This window comes from Pinus tabuliformis, chromosome 8 (genome assembly GCF_031772625.1).
Source record: "Pinus tabuliformis cultivar Carrire ecotype Pingquan chromosome 8, CPIR1, whole genome shotgun sequence".
NCBI lineage: Eukaryota > Viridiplantae > Streptophyta > Pinopsida > Pinales > Pinaceae > Pinus > Pinus tabuliformis.
The window spans coordinates 107,777,058-107,802,044 of record NC_142294.1 but is presented as its reverse complement, the minus strand read 5'-3'; the positions used below and the strand labels follow the sequence as shown (position 1 = coordinate 107,802,044).

At 42.0% G+C, this 24,987-nt stretch overlaps 2 protein-coding genes across 2 annotated transcripts in view; both read left to right on the top strand.

The window, feature by feature from the left end:
• LOC149234360 (D-xylose-proton symporter-like 2) overlaps positions 1–24,987 on the top strand; it is a 301,095-nt gene that overhangs the window by 118,189 nt on the left and 157,919 nt on the right. The gene's annotated exons all lie outside the window — the stretch shown is intronic.
• LOC149234361 (uncharacterized) overlaps positions 16,728–24,987 on the top strand; it is a 57,854-nt gene continuing 49,594 nt past the window's right edge. Inside the window, exon 1 of the mRNA XM_089460981.1 lies at positions 16,728–16,854. Within this exon, the coding sequence (XP_089317107.1) occupies positions 16,728–16,854 (127 nt within the window). The remainder of the gene's footprint in view (positions 16,855–24,987) is intronic.

Here is a 24,987-nt window from a genome sequence, read left to right as displayed (position 1 = left end):
ATGGGTGGTAACCCATGTGGGGACAATTTCCCACAAAAATCTCCACCAAATATTCTCCCAAATCCTCCAAGATGTGCATTAATTTCACAAATTCGAATTTCCATGTAAGCAATTTTCTCATTTAATGTCAGAAATTCGATTTTATTTGAGCGCATGCCCTTTTCTTAATTTTAAGAGTCCACATCAACTTGGGACTTCACTTTAACTGCGCCATAATTTTCCACCTCATTTCCACAACATTTAGCATGTATGGATATTCATTTTTCTTCATTTATTTAATTTATGGCTTTAATTATCAGAGTTCCCACTAATCCTAAGAAAAGTGGGTTTTGAGAATTCAAAACACATTTTTAACCCATCAAAGTGTGTCGTAGTAGAAAGCTAAGGGCGAGAGGTGCAAATTTCATTACTCATACCCCATACAATTTCTATAGACATCACTTGTTACATTACAAATACAATTTAATTAGCAATTTCCGCAGTGCAGAAAATCTAAAAAATTAAAAAATATCTACTTAGACCTAACCAAATTCCACAAATTTTTTTGTGTGATCTAATATGGTAATATACATTAACTCTAGACACTAAGATGTGTTAGGGGCTTAACCTTCAAACCGTCTCCTCGGCTTTGGGTTAAAGCGTGAGTGAAAAATCCCAAAAAATTATCGACCTCTGAAAAAAAAGGGATAATTAACGAGACAAAAAAACACTCCAAGGTGTACTCATTTTCTGATCGAGTCCCAACATCCTAGGCCTATCACAGACTCAAAAACTCATTATTACTAGTATCACTTATTACAATTCCCTGCAAGGTGTGGAATCTGGGTACAAAAAAGATGATGAGAAGATAGTAGTGTTGAAAAACTCTGTTGACTGATGACATCTGATGGTACAAGTGTCTTCTAGATCATCCTTGGGCATGGAGTCTTCATATAATCAACAGGTGCCACTCCAGTGGTCAACATTTGGCTCCATATGGGGATGCATGCTAGATACAAAGTGATAGTGTGCAAGAACCTGGAATCTGTATCAACTGACAAAAGACATATATCAGCAGTATCCATTCAAAATATCATCAAATGAAATAAAGTACAGAAATGAAGAAATGGAAATTTATTCTAAGAGCATAAATGACAATTTATTCATGAAATAAAACTAATTAAACAAAAATGACAAGGGATAAGGTTAGAAATATGATACAAAAAGATGCACCATGGCATCAGATGTCCTTAATGAAGTTTTTGCTGAGAACCTGCTTACTTTTGGGTAGATCCATGGGTGGTTTTTCTGATGTGCCATTTCCAATTTTGAATATCTTAGGACTTTGATTTGTCCCAACACTGTGTTGTAGATGGTCATCAGATTTACCAAATCTTTTCTGCTTTTTTCTTTTCTTTGTAATAGATTGTGATGTTGATGTTGAGGTGATCAAAGTAGACCTTTCTGCTCGATCTTGAAGATGCTCTGATGGAAAATTTGATGTATCAAAGACTTCTTTGACCTACCTTTGTCCATTCTGCTTCTGCTCTGACATGGGTGATGGATCAATCTCATAAGTGTAAACCTGATTCCCCTCAGTTTCTTCGCTATCCAGGTCTCCATCAATTAACCATTTTTCAATGGAGTAAATGACCTCCTCATAATGAGATGAAGATTGCTTCAGTGGATCAGGAGGCTTATGATTTGTTTCTTTGTTCTCTTCCCATTCATCATTTAACCTAAGTTGGAATTTTTGTACTTGTAATCTTTCCATTTCATCCAACCTATTCTTAAAAGTGACCTAATTAGACTTCATAACACTTATTTCCTTGTCATGATTTGTTTCCATAGTGTTGATTAATTGCACTTGTTTTTCTTCCATGGTGAGAAACCTATTTTGAAAACTGACCATTTGATTCGAATGATTTACTTCCGTGGCCTTTATTGCTTGTGCATGATTTTCCTGCATGGTCTTAATGAGTTGAGCTTGGTTGAGTTGCATATCCTGAATAATTTGAGTCAACCCCTTGATGAGATCATTATCATTCTCATTTGCTTTCGCTTTGATCTTTCTTTCATCTCCATATTTTTCTTCAAAGGCATCAATGATTGATTCTAGAGAATCAAAACTGTTAGCAGGTAATTCTATGAACCAATCCATTGCATTTCCATCCAATGAAAAGATGAAAAGTCTCATTTTAACATCTTCATGGTTAATATCATGCTACCATTTTCTCACACAAAGGTGGAAATTCCTAAGGTGAGTTTCTGTATTGATGGCATGGTTACCTAGAAAACTAGGCAACTCTTCAATAGCCTCAATGGCTTCATTCGGAACGAAATTCGAATAGCTTGAAATGTTAATAAAATCATAAGGGGCGAACAAATCATTATGATGTCATGCTCACTTGACCTTGAAAAAGCAAATGGATACCAAAGAGAGGCTCCTGTCCAAGATTAGTAAGAAATCTACAAGAAGCAAGCTTCAAGCAGAAATCCTTGCAGAAAATGAAATAAGTGGAGTCGCCACTTGAACAAGAATATAACTCTAAAATCCAACATGCAAAAACCAAAAGTTAGTCGTATTTCCCAGGTACAAGAAAGCTTGTCCCTGACGACAGCGCCAAAAATTCTGACCCTGCCGTCTACACCTACCTACAAGTCATTGAGAAAAGCCTTCAACCCCACATGGTGTGGTTGGAACTTGGTGGCATGGAACTCAGAGAAGGGGTTGTCACACTAATCCCGACTCTCTCTGTTTGAGCTATCTTCTAGATTAGCTAAGGGGAGTGGTCTCTGATGAAAAGTTAAGTTAAAAAGATGTGAGTTTCTAGGAGAATTGTTAAAGTTAAATAGATTATTTCTTTAAGATTTATAAGCAAATTGATATGAGCAATAACTATAAATACATAAGATAAGCATAAAATACATAAACAACCAATGCCTTCTTTGCTTAGAATGAAGTGAAATGCTTTCAAATGGAAAGCCAAAATAATCTTGAAAAGTGAAACAATAAATTGTTAGCACAAGATATTATAAATGCTTTCAAGATGAGTAAGTCTACAAATCAAAGCATGGAAAGTATCTTGCTCAAAATGATACAAAAGTAACTCAAATGTTAGACCAAGATGACAACATGCAATTAAGTTTGCAACCCAAAATAATAGTACTTGAAAGTGAAATTGACCATTTATGACAATAATTAAATCACAAGATGAGGCAATTTCTAAGTACAAGAAAAATTAAACTTGTTGCAAAATTAAAAGGAATTACAATGCTCGCATCCAAAGAGCCTCTTGAAATAAGATTTGCATGTGTGACTTTAAACCATCAAGATAGCAAGAAATTTAAGAACTTTGCAAACAAAGCAAATATGATGGAATGTTGTTCTTGGTTCATTTTATTAATTAGTGCTAAGGCAAAGTTACAATTGAACTCTAGTCCTCAGACCTCATCTTCACTCAAATGTTTGAATCTCACAATGAAAAGTCAATAGAGGTAGAGGGTCCATATAATTCTATTCAACCAACTTAAATTGGAGGTAAGTTTTAATGAGGCTTGGGGTCGTCCTGTACTAAAATGCCTAGATGAAGTGCAAATTGTTTTAACTCACCAAATTAAACTAATGCTTCATGCAAATGGTTCAAAGAGAAATAGTTTGCAAAACTTGAGAGCATATGCATGTGGGAATCTAAATGCAAGATTAGTAAATATTTGCATGTGGAGTGAAATGTATTGATTTTAAGCATGCACAATATGAAATTTAAAGGCTAGAAAGCTAAGAAAAAAATCTAAAAGCAAGATTAAGCCACCGACACGAATCTCTCCTCTAAATGAAGAAGGGGGATGCCATGGGAAAAATCCCAAGGTCCCTCCAACAATTTTTTTTTTATCTTTTATTAGCGCTTAAAGTAGGTAAAAATGCCTCTAAGATGGCATCCCACAATATGAGAGAGATCTTTACAAAGATGGGATTCTAACAAAGTTAGACTCTCTCCCCAAAAATATAACAACAACAAACTTGAAGATGGAAAAAACTCTCCAAAAGAGATTCACAAGGCTCAAAAGGCCCATGGCCTAGATGACTTTGCAACTCTCTCCCAAGTGCTTACGGCCTCCCTACAAATCAGTGTTTGGGTAGCGTGAGAGGGTCCTACATACACACGAGTGAGTAGTTTTCCAAAGCTTCTCCTCAAGCTCCTTGTTGCCCAATGCTCAAGCCTATGGACTGCAAAACACAAAATAATACCAATTGTGAGTGTGAAATTAAGAAAAAAACCAAAACTAAACTTAAAATTTAATTTACAAAGTATTAGTTCACGTAATGGGAGTGAACACTCATACTTGCCTAGCTTTAGAAACGACTCTTGAATAGAAGATATAACTTTGAAAGAACTAAAACCAAAGAAGTATTTTGAATTTTAAATGGATGGTCAAGTTGCAGTAGACTAAGAAAACACCTTTTTGCTCTTCATTGGATGGAAAACTTGGAGCAAAAAAATGGCAGAGTCTTGGATCGTTGTGACTCTAGGAGTGAGTTGATCTAATTGAGATTTCTTTCACTTCCAAATGGATTCCTACACACTTGAACACGTATTAGTTTGAACAAGATTAGAGCAATATAATGAATAAGATAAACCAAGCATTCCTCCTAAAATGAATTAGCAAACTTATCCCTAGAATACTATTCTAAATCAATAATATGTGCAAGATAGCTTGCACACATCAATCCAAGCAAGATGGCAAGCATAAACTAATATTAATTCAACATGCGAAAGAATTAAACACAATACCAGTGCTATGAAAGGACATCACTTCATAACGCCAAGAGAACACCAGCCAGATAGCCCCAAAGTCTTGATTATATTAAGAAAGTATGCAAGTACAAAATGGCAGAGTTTCCTCAAGCCCAATTGTTTATTACTTGATACAATATGAGGGCCCATGGCTCTATTATATAGAGAGTTGGGAGCAAATACCAATGAAGAATGACAATGACAAATGGCATTGGAGCTAATCCCAATGTAGAAGTGATTAAGCAAGTGGCATGAGGTGACAATCCCAAAGAGAAATTTGAATTTGTTGAATGGAGCTTCAATGCCAAGTGTAAAAATCGAATTTTGGCAAGTGGACATTATTTTCTTCTTCCCTTATGTGCCAAATTCGAATTTTATGATGGAATGGCAAGTGTATATGGGTGATAACCCATGTGGGGACAATTTCCCACAAAACTCTCCACCAAATATTCTCCCCTATCCTCCCAGATGTGCATTAACTTCACAAATTCGAATTTCTAAGTAAGCAATTTTCTCGTTTAATGCTAGAAATTCGATTTTATTTGAGCACATGTCCTTTTCTTGATTTTAGGAGTCCACATCACCTTGGGACTTCACTTTAACCCCCCCATAATTTTCCACCTCATTTCCACAACATTTAGCATGTTTGGATATTTATTTTTCTTCATTTATTTAATTTATGGTTTTAATTGCCAAATTTCCCACTAAACCTAAGAAAAGTGGGTTTTGAGGGTTCAAAACACAGTTTTAACCCATCAAAGTGTGTCATAGTAGAAAGCTGAGGGCGAGAGGTGCAAATTTCATTACTCATACCCCATACAAATTCTCTAGACATCACTTATTACATTACAATCAATTTTATTAGCAATTTCCGCAGTGCAGAAAATCTAAAAAATTAAAAAATGACTACCTAGACCTAACCAAATTCCACGAATTTTTTTGTGTGATCTACTATGGTAATATACATTGACTCTAGACACTAAGATATATTAGGGGCTCAACCTTCAAACCGTCACCTCGGCTTTGGGATAAAACGTGAGTGAAAAACCTAGAAAATTATCTGCCTCTGAAAAAGAAGGGATAATTAATGAGATTAAAAAAAACACTCCAAGGTGTACTCATTTGCTGATCAAGTCCCAACATCCTTAGGCCTGTTACAGACTCAAAAAGTCATCATTACTAGTATCACTTATTACAATTCCCCGCAAGGTGTGGAATTTGGGTACAAGAAAGATGATAAGAAGATAGAAGTAGAGTTAAAAAACTCTGTTGACTGATGATATCAGATGGTACAAGTGTCCTCTAGATTATCCTTGGGCATGGAGTCTTCATATAATCATCAGGTGCCACTCTAGTGGTCAACAGGTCCATCTCAAATTCGGAAGCCAACTCCCTCTTACATTTGTGAATGAGAGGGTCTGCACCAGTCAGAAAAAGGTTATCCACATACAACACCAGTATGAGAGGCTTATCATCTTCAACCTTAAAGTAAAGGTTCGGATCAGCTTTACTCCTAGTGAATCCCAACTTCATCAAATAGCTATCGATCCTCTCATACCAAGCTCGAGGTGCTTGCTTCAGATCATAGAGAGATTTCTTCAACCTGCATATATGAGATTCCCGATTATGAATCTCAAACCCCTCGAGTTGTTCCACAAAGACTTCCTCTTTAATTGAACCATGTAAGAAAGCGATCTTGACATCCATCTGATGTAGGTTCCATCCTTGCTAAGCATCAAGGGCTATGATCGAGCGGATGGTGGTATATCGGGCAACAGGTGCAAATATCTCATCGTAATCCACACCTTCCTTTTGAGAGAAGCCTCGATCAACAAATCGAGCCTTGTACTTTTTAGCACTCCCATTAGCTCCATGCTTGATTTTGTAAAGCCATTTTGAGGTGACAACTGATTTGTCCTGGGGTCTGGGGACCACATCCCAGACTTCATTTTTCCTGATGGACTCGTATTCTTCATTCATAGCATCCTTCCATACTTAATGCTTCACGTCTTCTTCGAATGATCTGGGCTTGTTTTGAATGATGGTGCTCATAATGGTCAAGTATCCGTGATATCTGGTCAGCTTCTTGCTTTCACGGAAAGTCCCTCTGGGTGCAATATCTCTTTCGACATCTTTGAGAGCCCCTGTATGCCATGAGGGCCTCTTCCTAGAGGAGGAGGATCAATAGGATCCACATGTTCTTCAACATCCGACATTGTTTCATCTTCATTTTCATCCAGCTTCCTGGTGTCAACTTCTTTATCCTTCCTTGGAATAGGAAGGTTTTCAACCTGGCTAAGAGCCATATCTTCGTCAAATGTGACATCATGACTTATCTCAACTTCCCTTTGACTAGCCACATAAATTCTGTAGCCCTCAGAATTTTTGCTATAGCCCACAAAGATTCCTTTCTTTCTAGATGCACCAAATTTGCTTCTTTTCTCTTTCGGCACATCAAAGTATATGGGACTTCCAAAAATCCTAAAATGAGAGACATCGGGTTTCTTACCAATGAACATTTCTTTGGGAGTCTTGGAGTCCAATGCTTGATGGGGGCATTGGTTTTGAACATATACGGCGGTATTTGCAGCTTCGGCCCACAGAAACTTCGAAAGCCTTTGATCATGGAGCATGGCACGAACAACTTCCACAATTGTACGATTCTTCCTTTCAGCCACTCCATTCTGCTCAGAAGTGTATGGTGTTGTGGTCTCCCTCTTAATGCCAACTTCTTTGCAAAAGTCATGGAACTCATTAGATTCTTACTTGGTCCCATTATCAGTCCTTAATATCTTGATTCTCTTCTCAGTTTGATTTTCAATCAATGCTTTGAAGTAATGGAACCAGATGAACACTTCATCCTTCTTTTACAATAAGTAGATCCAAGTCTTGTGAGAATAATCATCTGTAAATGTGAAATAATATAGATATTCTCCCAAAGAGTTTACGAGCATCATCGGACCAACTGCAATATACCTGAAGTCTTGCTATTACTTGATGGGAATGATCCCCTTTTAAGTTTTCCTTCAGCACATCTCGAACATACACCTTCATGTTCTACTTTGAACTCTGGCATCCCTGTCACCATTTGTCTTACATCGAGTAGAGCCCTATAATGAAGGTGGGCAAACCTTCGGTGCCATAGCTCAAATTGTAGAGATGTGTCGCAAGACATGGTCCCCAATGGACTTCCTCCAACTTGATATAAAGAGTCAACACGAAACCCTGTTGACCTCTGCGTCAGCCTACTGAGGCTTTGCGCAGCCTCTCTGGCTCTCTGTGTCACTCCTGCAGCCTCTGAGTGGATGACGTAGGCCCTTCTAGCTTTGCGCAGTGTCTGTTGCCTCTGCATGGCTCCCTCGGGCTCTGCGTCTGCCTCTCTCTGCTTCTGCGCTGGTCTCTTAGCACTGTCCCTGCCTCTCTGCCTCGTACTCATTGCCCCTCGCTACAATTGATCACTAATTCTATCTCTCTTAGAAAACCCCACTCTAGAGAATAGAATGACTGGTCACTCTAGTGTGTTCTGCAACTGACCCTTAAGTCTCCTCTTATACTTTCCTCGTTGACAAATCAACGACCGAGATTAAGTCCCTAATCGATGGCTAAGATTAGATCTAGCTTGATCCATGTCTTTTAGACCATTCTAACACAGTTTTATATTAATTAACATTAATATTTTAATTCCCTAAGTTTAGACTTAGGGACTCCATAAAAATATTAATTATTTTAATATCTCCCAAACCGTTTAGAATTTGCCCAAACCCATTCTAGGTATTGGAGATCTCATGTGCCCTAACCTCTCCACCAAACTTCGTGGCTAGAGCACATCCAATGCTACCCCAAATCAACAGTAGGTTCATAGGAGATCGAAGAGGTGCAACTTCACGAGTCGCATGTGGGTTTCCAAGAGGGAAATTGGGACTCAGAGGGAGTCTAGCAGAGAACTTTCAGACGGGAAGTAGTGTTAAAATTGGAAACCAGGGCAAAACTTCATGTGGGTCATCTTATTCATCGCTGATAATATTTTTATTAGATTCCTCTCGTCGAGAGGTGTAGGATTGATATAAAGATCATCCGATTTGGATAAGTATTCATGGAGATATGAATTTATTTTGATTATGGAATTATTATCAAGCTGACCTACAACTCATGTAGGCTCAGAAGCCCAACAGTCACATCTATTCACCCACCAACGTTGTGTATAAATATAAGAGGACTTTTCCTCATTTGAACTCACACTTCTCATCACATCTCTCTCTCTCTACTGCGCAGAAATGAGTCTCTTCTCTACTGTGCAGAAATGGGTCTCTCTCTCACACATGTGAAGCCAGAAGCTGTTGAATTTGAAGCTGCAACTGCAGAAGTAAAGATTGACTTGCGTGGCCTAGAAGATCTCCTCTTTGGAACTGCGCTGTAGGTTCATCTGAACCTCCTTTGAAAGCCGCAACTTTTGGTGGTGGAATGAAGTCAATCCGATGAACGGTTTGCAAGATATCGATTGCCCTAGTTTGAAGCCGGAAACTGCTGAAACTGAAGCTGCAACTGCAGAAGTAAAGATTGACTTGCGTGACCTAGAAGATCTCCTCTTTGGAACTGCGCTGTAGGTTCATCTGAACCTCCTCTGAAATCCGCAACTTTTGGTGGTGGAATGAAGTCAATCCGATGAACGGTTTGCAAGATATCGATTGCCCTAGTTTGAAGCCGGAAACTGCTGAAACTGAAGCTGCAAGTGCAGAAGTAAATATTGACCTACGTGGCCTAGAAGATCTCCTCTTTGGAACTGCACTGTAGGTTCATCTGAACCTCCTTTGAAAGCCGCAACTTTTGGTGGTGGAATGAAATCAATCCAACAAACGGTTTGCAAGATATCGTCTGCCCTAGTTTGATAATGAAGTCGCTAATGTTGATGCTGCTGATCTAGGGTTTGCTACTGCTGATATAAATCAGATTTATTGTACTGTTTCTCTCTGCTGAATTATTGAAAATAAAAGAAGATTTGATCAAAGGGTTTCCCCACACATTGTGGGGTTTGTCCCTGGCTAGCCGCCACATCTTGTGTCTCTTGTCTTGCCTTGTTTTCTGTCGATCGTTTAATGTTCTATCTGCACTTTACTTTATGTATATGTGATTGCTAATCTGTGGAATATAATAAGAAAAAGAAGTAAACTGTTATAAGCATAGAACATACCATAACTTAACATGGTATCGGAGCTGAGGTGAAGACAAAGCCCGAGCAAGAGCAAGAGCAATCATTGAAGAGAAAATTGGCAATGCTATCCTAAAAGAACTATGGGGTCCTCAACACTCTTTCCTGCCGAAGACAAGCTCCGTGAGAAAGCTGACTATCATGGATGGAAGATGTCTATCGATCTAACCCTTGAGAATCAAGGAGTGTTGGATCATGTGAGAGGCAATATTGTTGAGCCTCCATCAAATGCATCCGCTGCTGCATGGAACAAATGGAAAACCGAAGAACTCAAAATAGAAGATCATCCGAGACTCTATCAACTAGCACTTGGTGGCCTACATCTCTGAACTGGACACCTCCAAGGAAATCTACAATAGACTGGGAAATGGCACTCACGACTCTTGGAGGATTACCATCCAAATGGTACGTGTTCAGGACTACTATTCTGAACTATAATGTAATTCCTGGTTTCGAGGAATTAATGGCTAGATGCATTCAAGAAGAAACAAGGGAAGAAGAGCAAGAAATGCCCATGCCTAAAGGTCCTCCTGCTGCCTTTTCTTCTCATGCTAAGAAAAGAAATAATTCCAGGACTAAATCAAAAGGAAAGGCTAGACCTAAGGGTGGAAGAAAAGGACGATGTTACATCTGCGATAAAGCAGGTCACTATGCAAGGGAGTGCTCTGATAGAAAGGACACACCAGGACGATGATCAAAATCCCTCTGATGGCAAACCAAAGGAATGACAAATTCAACAACAAAAGTAAGAGGAGAGCTTAGGATCAAGGAAGAGGACAACCATTCAACAAGGCTAGAAAGTCCAAGATGTATTAAATGCACCTGACCTCAAAAAGAACCTAGTGTCCATCTCGGCAATGGAAGACAAAGGCTACAAGGTAACCTTCAGCAATGGCAAAGTATGTATATGGAAAAATAATGTTAAAGATGCCTTTACTCTTGGGTTTAGTGTTGATTCATTATATTAGGTCGATGGAAGTCCGCTAGGTGTCATGTCTTGTGACACAACTCTTCAATCCGAACTTTGGCATTAGAGGTTTGCCCCCCTTCATTATTAAAGCTATACTCGGTGTAAGGCAAATGGTGACAGGGATGCCCGAATTCTGAGTAGAGAAAGAGGGTGTATGTCTGGGATGTGTCGAAGGAAAGCTCAAAAGGGGACCATTCCCCTCAAGCCAAAGTAAGACCTCCGATATATTACAATTGGTTCACTCAGCCATACTTGAGGTTGGCATTAAGAGGGAGACTACTACACCACATACTCCTGAGCAGAATGGTGTGGTGGGAAGGAAGAACCGCACGATGATGGAAATTGTCCGGGCCATGCTACATGATTAAAGACTTCCGAAGTTTCTATGGGCTGAAACTACAATCACCGCCGTATATGTACAAAATTGATGCCCTCATCAAGCATTGGGTTCCAAGACTTCTGAAGAAAAGTTCACCGCAAGGTGAACAATCTTCCGACTTTGAGGAGCTCTCAAGAAGCCGACACCAGGGAACCGAAAGAAAAGGATGATGAATCAATGCCTGATGTAGAATAACCCATGGATCCGATTGATCCTCCTCCACATGAACCTTCCTCTTCTAGGAAGAGGCCTTCATGGCTTAGGGGGCTACTTGATGATGCTGAAGGACATGATGCACCCTAAGGAACCTTTTGTGAAAGTAAGAAACTTAACAGGTATCAGGGATACCTGACCATCATGAGCACGATCATACAAAATGAGCCTTCATCATTCTCAGATGTCGTCAAGCATTAGCTATGGAAGGGTGCTATGACCATAGAAGACGAGTCTATTATGGAGAATGATGTCTGGGAAGTAGTTCCCAGACCCTGGACAAGACAATTGTTACTTCAAAATGGCTTTACAAGATAAAGCATCCAGCAAATGGAAGTATGGAAAAGTATAAGGTTCATTTTGTTGCTCGTGGTTTATCCCAGAAGGAAGGTATAGACTATGATATTTGCACCTATTTCCAAATATACGACCATCCGCTTGATCATAGCCCTTGTGGCTTCACAAGGATGGAACCTACATCAGATGGATGTGAAGACCGCGTTCTTGCATGGTTCTATCAAAGAAGAGGTCTATGTGGAGCAACCTGAAGGATTTGAGATTTATGATTGAAAATCTCATGTATGCAGGTTGAAGAAGGCTCTCTATGGGCTGAAGAAAGCACCCCGAGAATGGTATGAGAGGATCGATAACTACTTGATGAAGCTGGGATTCACTAGGAGTGAAGCTGATCCTAACCTTTACTTTAAGGTTGAAGATGACAAGCCTCTCATACTGGTGTTGTATGTGGATGACCTCTTTCTAACAGGTGCAAACCCTCTCATTCACAAATGTAAGAGGGAGATGGCTTCTGAATTTGAAATGAAGGACCAAGGACTTGAAGTGTGGCAGAAGCCAAGGGAAATTTTCCTATCTCAAGGAAAATATGTGGTAAATATATTGGAAAGATTCAGTATGATGGACTGCAACCCTGTGACTACCTCGAGGATCTTAACTTTTAGAAGTTATATGGTAGTGATGTTGGACCAGACTTGGGAAATGCCTCTGAGTTTCAAAAACTCATTCGCATTGATGTTCTTGTTGAACCTCCGTCCGAACATATGTTTCACAGTTAGCATTGTGAACTCATATTTGGTTGAGCCTCACTGGATTGATGCCAGGAATCTTCTGAGATGTCTTCAGGACACAATCTCTCATGGATTAAGATACACTGCCGGAGATGTGAGACTACTTGGATATACTGATGTTGATTGGGCAGGCAGTGTGGTGGACCGTAAGAGCACTTCCGGGTACTGTTTCACCTTGCGATCTGCTTCGATATCCTGGATGAGCAGGAAGTAGAAGTCGGTGGCTTTGAGCACCGCCGAAGCAGGATATATTGTTTCTAGCATAACCTCGTGTGAGGCAGTCTGGTTGCGAAAGCTCTTCAGTGAGCTGTTTGGATTTACATTGGATACCACTGTGATTCTCTGTAACAACCAGAGGTGGGATTCGATTATTGAGGAATCCTGTATTCGTCAATTGCTCCAGCAGATAGACATCATCTGGGATATGGTAAGTCGATGAGCAAGGAAGCTCCATCACATTAAGATGATGTACAGGTTGATACACCTTGTCAAAGCCCCGAGGAAAGATCTAATATGTGATTTTCCCAAACGACTTGGAGTCGGCAAGAAACCTTTGTACAAGGGTTCTACATATTGTATACATGGAGCTCTGGGAGCTCTGAGGGCTTGCGGTTCCTACTGGAGCAACATATGACCACAGGGTGACTCACCCTCCCCTGGTGGTGCACACTGGAACAAGATGATTTGCTCTCTTGTGGGACAAGATGATTCGCTCTCTTGTGGAACAGGATGATTCGCTCTCCTGTGTAGCAGGATGATTAGTTCTCCTGTGAGGCCTGGATTGATGTGTTCTCCACGGCGATTGTAGCAGGATTGATGTGTTCTCCTGTGAGGACATGATTGATTAGTCTTCCTGTCGAGGCATCCTACCCATGCAGTCTGGGACTCATGGGAAGTACCTCTCATCTGATCAATGAGCAGGGAAATGAAGTTAGGGACCATAGTAGTACCGATGGATGCATCGTTGTATCTACCGTACTCCCTATGCTAGGATGACCTCCATTGATCTGGGATCAATGATACTGGTCTGGGACCAGTGAGAGTGGTACATACTATGACGCTGACTTCGGGTCGGTTGAGACTGGTCTGGGACCAGTGGTACACTCTCTGAGACTGCGATACTGGTCTGGGACCAGTGGTAGGAGTTGTACCATACTATGACGCTGACTTCGGGTCGGTTGAGACTGGTCTGGGACCAGTGGTACATACTCCGAGACTGACTTCGTGTCAGTGCAGTACTGGTCTGGGACCAGTGAGAGTGGTACATACTATGACGCTGACTTCGGGTCGGTTGAGACTGGTCTGGGACCAGTGGTACACTCTGTGAGACTGTGACACTGGTCTGGGACTAGTGGTAGGAGTGGTACTTACTATGAAGCTGACTTCGGGTCGACTGAGACTGGTCTGGGACCAGTGGTACGCACTCTGAGACTGATTTTGAGTCAGTGGAGGATGATACTGGTCTAGGACCAGTGGAGTTGTACTCACTATGACGCTGACTTCGGGTTGGTTGAGACTGGTCTAGGACCAGTGGTACATACTCTGAGACTGACTTTGAGTCAGTATGATACATCCTCGATCATTTCTTCTTCTTCATAATTCGGACAAAAGCATAGGAGAATAGCACAATGCAAGAGCAGAGCAGAACAGAACAAAACAGTACAGATCAGCGCAGGGCAGAACAAGACAAAGCAGAACAGGCAGAATAGAGCAGAGCAGGGCAAGGGTCAGGCTGTACAGGGCAGTGCATTTGATGGATGAATAGTAACGACCGATAGACAGATTGCAGATGAAGTTCTCCATGGTTGAGAGGGAGTGTTAAAATTGGCAACCAGGGCAAAACTTCATGTGGGTCATCTTATTCATGGCTGATAATATTTTTATTAGATTCCTCTCGTCGAGAGGTGTAGGATTGATATAAAGATCATCCGATTCCGATAAGTATTCATGGATATATGAATTTATTTTGATTATGGAATTATTGTCAAGCCGACCTACAACTCATGTAGGCTCAGAAGCCCAACAGTCACATCTATTCACCCACCAACGTTGTGTATAAATATAAGAGGACTTTTCCTCATTTGAACTCACACTTCTCATCACATCTCTCTCTCTCTACTGCGCAGAAATGAGTCTCTTCTCTACTGTGCAGAAATGGGTCTCTCTCTCACACATGTGAAGCCGGAAGCTATTGAATTTGAAGCTGCAACTGCAGAAGTAAAGATTGACTTGTGTGGCCTAGAAGATCTCCTCTTTGGAACTGCGTTGTAGGTTCATTTGAACCTCCTCTGAAAGCCGCAACTTTTGGTGGTGGAATGAAGTCAAGCCGATGAACGGTTTGCAAGATATCGATTGCCCTAGTTTGAAGCCGGAAACTGCTGAAACTGAAGCTGCAACTGCAGAAGTAAAGATTGACTTGCGTGACCTAGAATATCTCCTCTTTGGAACTGCATTGTAGGTTCATCTGAACCTCCTCTGAAATCCGCAACTTTTGGTGGTGGAATGAAGTCAATCCGATGAACGGTTTGCAAGATATCGATTGCCCTAGTTTGAAGCCGGAAACTGCTGAAACTGAAGCTGCAACTGCAGAAGTAAAGATTGACCTGCGTGGCCTAGAAGATCTCCTCTTTGGAACTGCACTGTAGGTTCATCTGAACCTCCTCTGTAAGCCGCAACTTTTGGTGGTGGAATGAAGTCAATCCGACGAACGATTTTCAAGATACCGTTTGCCCTAGTTTGATAATGAAGCCGCTAATGCTGATGCTGCTGATCTAGGGTTTGCTATTGCTGATATAAATCAGATTTATTGTACTGTTTCTCTCTGTTGAATTATTGAAGATAAAAGAAGATTTGATCAAAGGGTTTCCCCACACATTGTGGGGTTTGTCCCTGGCTAGCCGCCACATCTTGTGTCTCTTGTCTTGGCTTGTTTTCTGTCGATCGTTTAATGTTCTATCTGCACTTTACTTTATGTATATGTGATTGCTAATCTGTGGAATATAATAAGAAAAAGAAGTAAACTGTTATAAGCATAGAACATACCATAACTTAACAAGTAGCGACTCAGAGGGAGTCGAAGAGAGAACTTTCAGAGTGAAGTAGAGACGCGGAGGAGTCAAAAGGTAGAGCAAAGAGATAGCCATGAATGGACTGAGGGATCAGGACAGGTTGAACGGGGCGTCCAACTTTGTGGTCTGGGAAGCTAGGATCCTGTCCATTTTAGATAGACATCGCATCAAGGCCTTTGCCTTAAGAACAGTGGCTATCCCAATTGATAATGAGAAGTACGAGGAGGCAATGGCTAAGGCGAAATGCATCATCCTTGATGGGGTCAAGGATCATGTGGTCCAACATATTGCCGAAAAGGAGAAGATAAAGGAAATGTGGGACACCTTTAAGACATTGTACCAGCGTACTTCCGTGCAAAGGAATATGTTACTTGAGAATCAGGTACAGTCATACTAGATGCAAAAGGGGGAGCAGATAGATCACTTCCTCGGGAGATTGAAGGAGATCCGAGACCAACTGACTTCCATAGGGGCCATGCCAGATCAGGATTTGATGGTGAGGACCGCAGTAAACGCAATCTCCGAGGAGTGGGAGACATTTGTCCAGAGCATACTGGGCGGGGCGAATTTTCCAGATTGGGAAAAATTGTGGGTGGCTCTTCGCCAAGAAGAGATCAGACGACTAAGCAAGACTGGAAGTAGCATCAAAGGAGTCTGGATAAAGAAGGAAGAGGAAGAGGATGCAGCTCTGGCTTCTGTGGGAAGCAGGAGAAGAGGAAGAAAAAGGACCTCTCCAAGGTTAAGTTCTTCAACTGTGGGGCACTGGGTCATTATGCGAACCAGTGTCCAAGGAAGAAGATTAAGGGAGAGGTGTCTGACTCCGATGCAGTGCCAACGAAGGTGGAGAAGGAGGTAGAGGCGGATGACGATTGTGCCATGAGTGCTCAGGCACATCTAGAGAAGAGGTGGGGAGATATCGAGCTGTAGTCAGGAAGACTATAGGTGATGAGGGGCAAGATCCTTGAGGTACCTAATCTCTTGGATTAGACCTTGCTACGGGAGCCTCGAAGAGAGAGTAGCAGGACTGGCAGATGTCGATAGAAACGGATGTCGATGAAGTGGCGGAGAGTGCTACAGTGCAGCAGTCCCCGGGCAGCGCAAGGCTAGCAGGCGGCAGCACTGTGAGAGGCACAGAGAGGGTTGCAACAGTGCAGGATGGCACATAGAGGTTTGCAGCGTTGCGAGATGCAGGGAGTTGTTGCAGAGGCAGTAGAGGGAGCATGTGATAGAGGCAAACAGAGCTTCAGCATCGGGAGTGCTTCTAGCCTGACAGGCATGTCAGTAGTTGGGTGGATCAGTTACTTACTTCTCAATAACTGAGTTGTAGTGCAGTAGTGATTAGCAGTAGCACGATGCAGCATGATGAGAGGGGGTTGCAGTGTAGATGCAGTGTTGGGAGATAGGACGAGCAACAACATAGATGCAAGAGGAGTTGCCATACGGATGCAGCAGTGCAAAGTCATGGGCAGCAGTGCAGAGGATGTTGGGCGGGGAGGCCTAGCATCAACACAAGTACCGGTTCCGTATAATCAAGGTGATGCTTAGTGTGGAGTGTTGATAAAGTACAATCCTCGCTAAGAGGGAGTGTTGATTTGGGGTAGCATCGGATGTGCTCTATCCATAAAAATTGTTGGAGAGGCTAAAGCACATGAGATCTCCAAGACCCATAAATGGTTTGGGCAGATTCTACCCAGTTTAGGTGATAATAAAATAATTAATATTTTTAATGGAGTTCCTAAGTCTAAACTTAGGAAAAATAAAATATTAATGGGTATTAATATAAAACTAGGTTAGAAGGTTCCAAAAGACATGGATCAAGCCAAATTTAATCTTAGTCGTTGATTAGAGATGTAATCTCTTTCGTTGAATGTTGGTTTGGGGTAGCATCGGATGTACTCTAGCCATGAAAATTGGTGGAGAGGCTAAGGCACATGAGATCTCCAATACCCAGAAAGGGTTTGGGCAAATTCTAAACAATTTGGGAGATATTAAAATAATTAATATTTTTCATGGAGTTAATGTGAACTAATATAAAATTGTGTTAGAATGGTCGAAAAGGAATGGATCAAGCCAGATCTAATTTTAGTTGTTGATTAGAGACTGAGTCTCGGCCGTTGATTTGTCAATGAGAAAAGTATAAGAGGAGGCTTTAGGGTCACTTGGAGAACACACTAAGAGATCAAGATTTTGACTTTTTCGGGCTAGGTTTGCTGAGAAAGTTGAGAGAGTGATCAGAGTTGCAGCTGAGGGGTAGTGAATACAGAAGCAGAGAAGTAGAGATAGCACCCAGAGGATCAGCACAGTAGACAAAGAGGGATGCAGAAGCAGCCAAGGGTTCATGCAAAGCCAGCCAGAAGATGCGCAGTGCCTTAGAAGGGCCAACGTGGGTGACGTAGAGGGCTAGAGGGCTGACGCAGTGCCTCCAGAGGCTGACGTAGGCCAAGCCAGGGTGACGTTGGGCTAACGATGGGCCAGAGAGAGGCTGACGCAGTCCCTAGAGGCTGACACTGGGGTTTCGTGGGGCAAATTGGAGTTGTGACACTGCCGGAGTGTTTATCTGGGGTTTCCGCTGGAATATCTGCTTTCGAGTAGAGAATTACTACTGCCGAGATTTTTCTCTGTTGGGTGAGCCAAATTTGGCACCTAGATTGTATTCTGAAACTGCTTAATAAATCAAACCCTCAGATAGTTGCACCGGTTTTCTCGCATTGGGTTTTTTGGAGGACATCAGTCCAAAAATAATAGTGTCACTTGTGTGCTTGTTTCTATTTCCTTCAGTTGATAATCTGTAATGTGTTGAGCATGTACTTGTATTTATTTCCAGTATTTATATGGTAAATTACTTGTTAATTAAAAGAACAAGTAGGTAGGAATAAATCAGTTAAGTGCATGAAGGGTTTTTAACGTGTCAAGCTTAGAAATTCCAACATGGTATCATAACAAGGTTGCAGATCATAGGAGAACTGAGGACATCAGCTGAACAGAGCAACAGTGGTAGAAAACAGTTGTCCCAAGTGACAGAGGTTGTTCCTAGCAGAGTAGCAGCGAGGAAGGGGTGATGCATTGCCTGCGTCATCAAGAGGGAGGCAAAGGCAAACTCACACAGACCCACGCAGGGGCCAGGAGGGCTGACACAGTTGGCTAAGGAAGTTGATTTTCCGGTGTCGGGATTGTGAAGAGCCTAGGAGCTCTAACCTTCAGGTTGTTGGGGTTTAGGAGGCTGTGGGTAAGTTGCAGAGTGGAGCTGGTGGGGTACTGTAGTCAGAACAATACCTAACAGGGCATGGCCAAGGTAGAGGGAGTTGTTCCCTAGGTGGATTTCTAGCCAAGAAATCCAGATCAATGTTGCAGGTGCACAGACGATTGGAGAGGGGCATCTCGACATTGGCAAAAGGGTTTCCAGGAGGGACATCGAGGCTCAAAAGAGTCATACTGAGAACTTCCAGGCAGTGTTGATAATATCGGTATCAGGGAATATATCGGCGAGGGTCCGGAAAATATCTTATCGGAAATATCGGCGAAAATATCGGCAAAATATCGGCAAATATCGGCAAGCATAAAAAATGCATAATATATTCATTTTTTTCAGATTTCTAAACATATAAAGCAATAAGAACATGAACTAAACACATTGGCACATAAATATGAAGAAAACACTGATATATATGATGTCAAATAGAAATGATACATCAAACTTCAAAGGCGATACCAAATCCTGCTGATCCCTGATAGTGATAAATTGATAATTGTCCAATCAAGGACTCAAACAAAATAACATCACATATCCTGTTGATCCCTGATAGTGATAATTGTCCAATCAAGGACTCAAACAAAACAACATCACATATATTAAATGGTCCATATCCTCTAGTTGGATAAAGAAGTCATTATGCTTTTGGGACAAATATTGCAATGTTCCCTGAAGATGGCTTTCTGCATAGTTTTAGATTTGGAGATAATTCCAATAATAGTATCACACTGACATGGTCAAAGCAAAGTCTACAACTCTTGGAGAGACAGAACTGGTCGTACTGTTGTGTATGGAGATCCAAATTGTCTAGATAGAAGTCATGTGGTGATAAATTGCTACTGCTTCTAGATTTTACCAGCCAAAAAATTCAAGATCCTTTGTTATTTATGCCAGCAACCATACCAGTTTTTCCTCTGCTCAGGAATGGAGTTATCCAGCCCATCAAGAAGATGTGAATCTTTCAATGTATTCATCAGTCATAAACCATGAACTTATATGCAGAAATGATGCTCGTTTTGAGGTATTGGGTGCAAATGGTGATGCAACTAAGAGAAACAGAAAACTTCCGGGGATACAAAGTATGTTCTTAGAGCAACCACCAAAAGGGACAAAACTTGGTTTGAAGAATGATTTTGAGGACAAATATTTGAAGTTACACCTTGAAGACGGGGATAGATTTGGTTTCAGCCTTGTCCAGACCTTGGATATTTATCAAAGGCCAAATCATATGGAGAAGGACGATCATATTAGTACTAGTTTTAAGTTAAAACTTTTACATGATAGCTTGCCCCAAAAAACACCATGCAGCCGTGTAATGATATCTGTTTAAAGTTTAAACTTTAGAAATAGGCAGGCCGCAGAACCATGTAAAGGTTCCAAGCTCCATGCATAGTTGTAACTTGTGCCCATTACCGATGAGTGATTGCAAGATGAGCGTTGCATTTTTCAACAATAATGTTGGGCATTAATAATTTAATACATTAACATTGGTGCTGGAAAAACATGTAACGCTGCCACCCTCACAATATCTATTATGATTTATCAACGCTACAATCTGCGATTCTGCAATATCAATGCTACAATCTGCAATACCAAGTGATCACGATTCACAAGGGACTCCATAATACATATTAACGTTGGAGCATACCTGTAAACCCTCCTTCGCAGCGTCTCCAGCTCTCCCGAAATCGGAAAACGAAATGACGCATCAAAAACCAAAAACCCAATTTATAAAGGCCGCCGGCGATATTTACCATCGTCTCGCGCTATATACGAAAATATCGCCGAAATCTCGCAAATATCGCGCGAAATTCAAAACCTGCAAATATCGCGATTTTTTCGGGGCGATATTTCGGCTCGCCGAAAATATCGCGATATTTGCGAATATCGCCGATATTTCGGCGATATTATCAACACTGCTTCCAGGAGGGAAGTAGAGGAGCAGTGAAATGGCACTACACGGAGTAAGAGACCAGGACAGATTGGGCAGAGCCTCAAACTTCGTAGTCTGGAAGGCCAGAATCTTATCCGTACTAGACAGGAATCGTGTCAACTACTTTGCCTTGAGGATGATAGCTATCCCAGTTGACCCGGCTGATAACGACAAGTAAGAGGATGCAATGGCGAGGGCTAAGAGTATCATCCTTGATGGGGTCAAGGATCATATAGTACCACATATTGCCGAGAACACGACATAGGAGATGTGGGAGGCCCTGACCAAGTTGTATCAGCACACTTCCATGCAAAGGAAGATGCTATTAGAAAATCAATTGTGAGCATACCAGATGACTAAGGGAGAACAGATCAACCCTTCCTCGGTCGACTGAAAGAGATCCGGGATCAGCTGACTTCCATAGGGGCAATGCCGGATCCAGAATTGATGGTGAGAACAACCCTGAATGCAGTCTCGGAAGACTAGGAGGTATTTGTCCAAAGTATGCTAGGCAAGCCAACCCTTCCAGATTGGGAAGAAATGTGGGCTGCTCTTCACGAAGAAGAGATCAAAACGCTAAGCAAGGCGGGAAGCATCGACGAGGGGATAAGAATCAAGAGGGATAAGAATCAAGGAGGAGGAGGAAGAGGATGTTGCCCTAGCATCAGAGGGAAAGTAGGAGAAACGAAAGAAGAAGGACCTCTCCAAGGTCAAATGCTTCCATTGTGGAGAACTGGGTCATTATGTGACCCAGTGTCCAAGGAAGAAGAGTAAGGGAGAGGGCTCCGAGACCAAGGTAGTGCCAGCAAGGGCAGAGAAGGAAGTGGAAACAAACGATGATTGTGCCATGAGTTCTCATGTTCCACTTCAAAAGAAGTGGGGAGACATTGAGCTGTAGTCAGGTAGACTACAGGCGATGATGGGCAGAATCCTCGAGGTACCCAGCCTTTTGGATTAGACCTTGCTACGGGAGCTCTGAAGAGGAGTACCAGTGCTGGTGGATGTTAGTAGAGACAAATGCGAATGGAGCGAGAGAGGGAGCTACAATGCAGGATTCCCAGGACAGCATGAAGCAGCAGTGCGAGAAGCACGGAAGTGTTGCACCAGTGCAGGATGGCACAAAGAGGTGTGCAACGGTGCGAGATGCATAGAGTTGTTGCAGCAACACAGAGGTCAGAGAGGGAGCACTTGTCAGTGGTAGAGGGAGCTTCAACATCGGGAGTGTTTCTAGCCTGATGGAAATGTCAGAGTTGGGAGATCAGTTACTTCTCAGTAACTGGGCTGCAGTGCAGCAATCGGCAATGGTAGTGCTATGGGCAGCACGATGCAGCATGATGACAGGGGTTGCAGTGCAAATGCAGTAGTGACAGTGGCAGGGCCATGGGCAGCAGCACAAATGCAGAGGGAGTTACAGTACGGATGCAACAGTGGCAGTGGCAAGGCCATGGGTAGCAGTACAAGATGCAGTAGTGCAGATGATGGGCAATAGACCCAGCATCAGCACATGGACTGATGCCAGATGATCAAGGTGATATTCAGTGAGGAGTATTACTAGAGCACAGTCCTCGCTAAGAGGGAGTGCTAATTTGGGGTAGCATCGGATGTGCTCTAGTGACGAAAATTGGTGGAGAGGCTAAGGCACATGAGATCTCCAATACCCAGAAAGGGTTTGGGCAGATTCTAAACAGTTTGGGAGATATTAAAATAATTAAAATTTTTAATGGATTCCCTAAGTCTAAACTTAGGGAAAATAAAATATTAATGTGAATTAATATAAAGCTGTGTTAGAATGGTCCAAAAGGCATGGATCAAGCCAGATCTAATCTTAGCCGTTGATTAGGGACTTAATCTCGACCGTTGATTTGTCAACGAGAAAAGTATAAGAGGAGGCTTGAGGGTCACTTGGAGAACACACCAAGAGATCAAGATTTCGACTTTCTGGGGTTGAGTTTGCTGAGAAAGTTGAGAGAGTGATCAGAGTTGCAGCTGAGGGGCAGTAAATATAGAAGCAGAGAGGCTGAGATAGCACCAGGAGGATCAGCGTAGTAGCCGGAGAGAGGGACGCAAAAGCAGCCAAGGGTTCACATAGAGCCATCCAGGGCTCATGCAGAGGCAGCCAGGAGCTGCACAATGCCTCAAAGGGGCCAACGTGGGTGACGCAGAGGGACAGAGGGCTGACGCAAGTCAAGGCAAGGTGACGTTGGGCTAATGCTGGGCCAGAGAGAGGCTGACGCAGTCCCTAGAGGCTGACGTTGGGTTTTCGTGGGGCATATTGGAGCTATGAAGCTACTAGAGTGTTTATCCGAGGTTTTAGCCAGAATATCTGCTTCTGATTAGAGAGGTACTACTGCCGAGATTTTTCTCTGTTGGGTGAGCCAGATTTGGCACCTAGATTGTATTATGAAACTGCTTAATAAATCAAACCCTTAGATAGCTGCACCAGTTTTCCCGCATTAGGTTTTTCTGGGGACATTAGTCCAAAAATAACGGTGTCACTTGTGCGCTTTTTCTATTTCCTTCAGTTGATGATTTGTAATGTGTTGAGCATGTACTTATATTTATTTCCAATATTTACATGGTAAATAACTTGTTAATTAACAGAACAAGTAGGTAAGAATAAATCAATGAAGTGCATGAAGGGTTTCTAACGTGTCAGACTTAGAAATTCCAACATTGAACTACCAATTGGAAAAGTATAAGAGGAGGCTTGAGGGTCAGTTGGAGAACACACCAGAGTGATCAGTCATTCGATTTACTAGAGTGGGGTTGCTAAGTAAAGTTGAATCAGTGATCAGTTTGCAGCGATGGGCAATGAGTACTAGACAAAGAGGCAGAGATAATGCTGATAGACCTGCGCAGAGGAAGAGAGGCAGACGTAGAAACCAGAGCAGGCCACGCAGAGCCCAACAGAGACAATGCAGAGGCAGAAGGGCCTGCGTCATCCATGCAGAGGGTAGCAGGAGTGACACAGAAGGTTGTAGAGGCTGCGCAGTGCCTCAAAGGGCTGACACAGAGGGGTTTGAGGCAGACGCAGAGGCCAGGAGGGCTGACGCAGTCCTTCAGTTGTGCTGGAGAGGATTTCGTGGGGCAGATTTTTTGAATATCTGCTTCTGAATAGAGAGGTATTACTGCCAATTAGTTTTCTCTATTGGGTGAGCTAGTTTGGCACCCAATTGTACTCAAGGATAGTCTGCATAATAAAATAAACCCTCAAAATTGTTTCACCAATTTTCCCATGTTGGGTTTTTCCAGAGGCGAGTTATCCAAAAATAACAGTGTCACTTGTGTGTTTGTTATTCTTTCAGTTGTTGATCTGTAGATGGTTGAGACTGTATTGTGTTTATTTCGATGTTTATATGTTTAAATAACTTGTTCGAAATTAACAAGTAGGAAAAATAAACCAGAAGAATACAGATAAAATTTCTAATGGTTAGACTTAGAAATTTCAACAGAGCATATCCCTTTGCCACAAACCTAGCCTTGTACTTCTCTATATTGCCATCTGCAGCATACTTGATTTTGTAGATCCATCGTGATCCTACAACTGATCTATCCTCTGGTCTAGGTACTACTTCCTAGGCATCATTCGTCATGATAGAGTTATACTCTTCTACAATGGCATCCACCCATACTTGGTGTTGAAGAACTTCCTGAAAGCTAGAGGGTTCTTCAACTTGAGCTACCAATGCTTGGTATTTGTCAAGTTGTCTACATTGCCTTCTCTCGGTTCTAGGAGCTCCAACAAACTCCTCCACATCCCTCTATGTCTATCATACTTCTCTGTTGGTTCTACTACTGGTGGTGGGAAGCTCAATCAACTCCTCATGATCCTATTGTTCCATCTGCTGAGAACTATCTGGATTTCCTCCTTCTGAGGAAATACTAGTACTGGTCACTGTACTCGATCCAGGTGTTTGGCCTCCTGCCTGTCCTCCGTGTTGTTCCTGGACTAGTGGAACATCTCCTAACTGATCTTTTGTAGGCATCTCATGAGATTTCCTTAAAGCTCTATCCTCCATGAAATTTGCATCCCGCCTCACTACAATCTTCCTGCTACTAGGAATGTAGATTCTGTATGCCTTTGAGGTCTTGCTATATCCTACAAGAT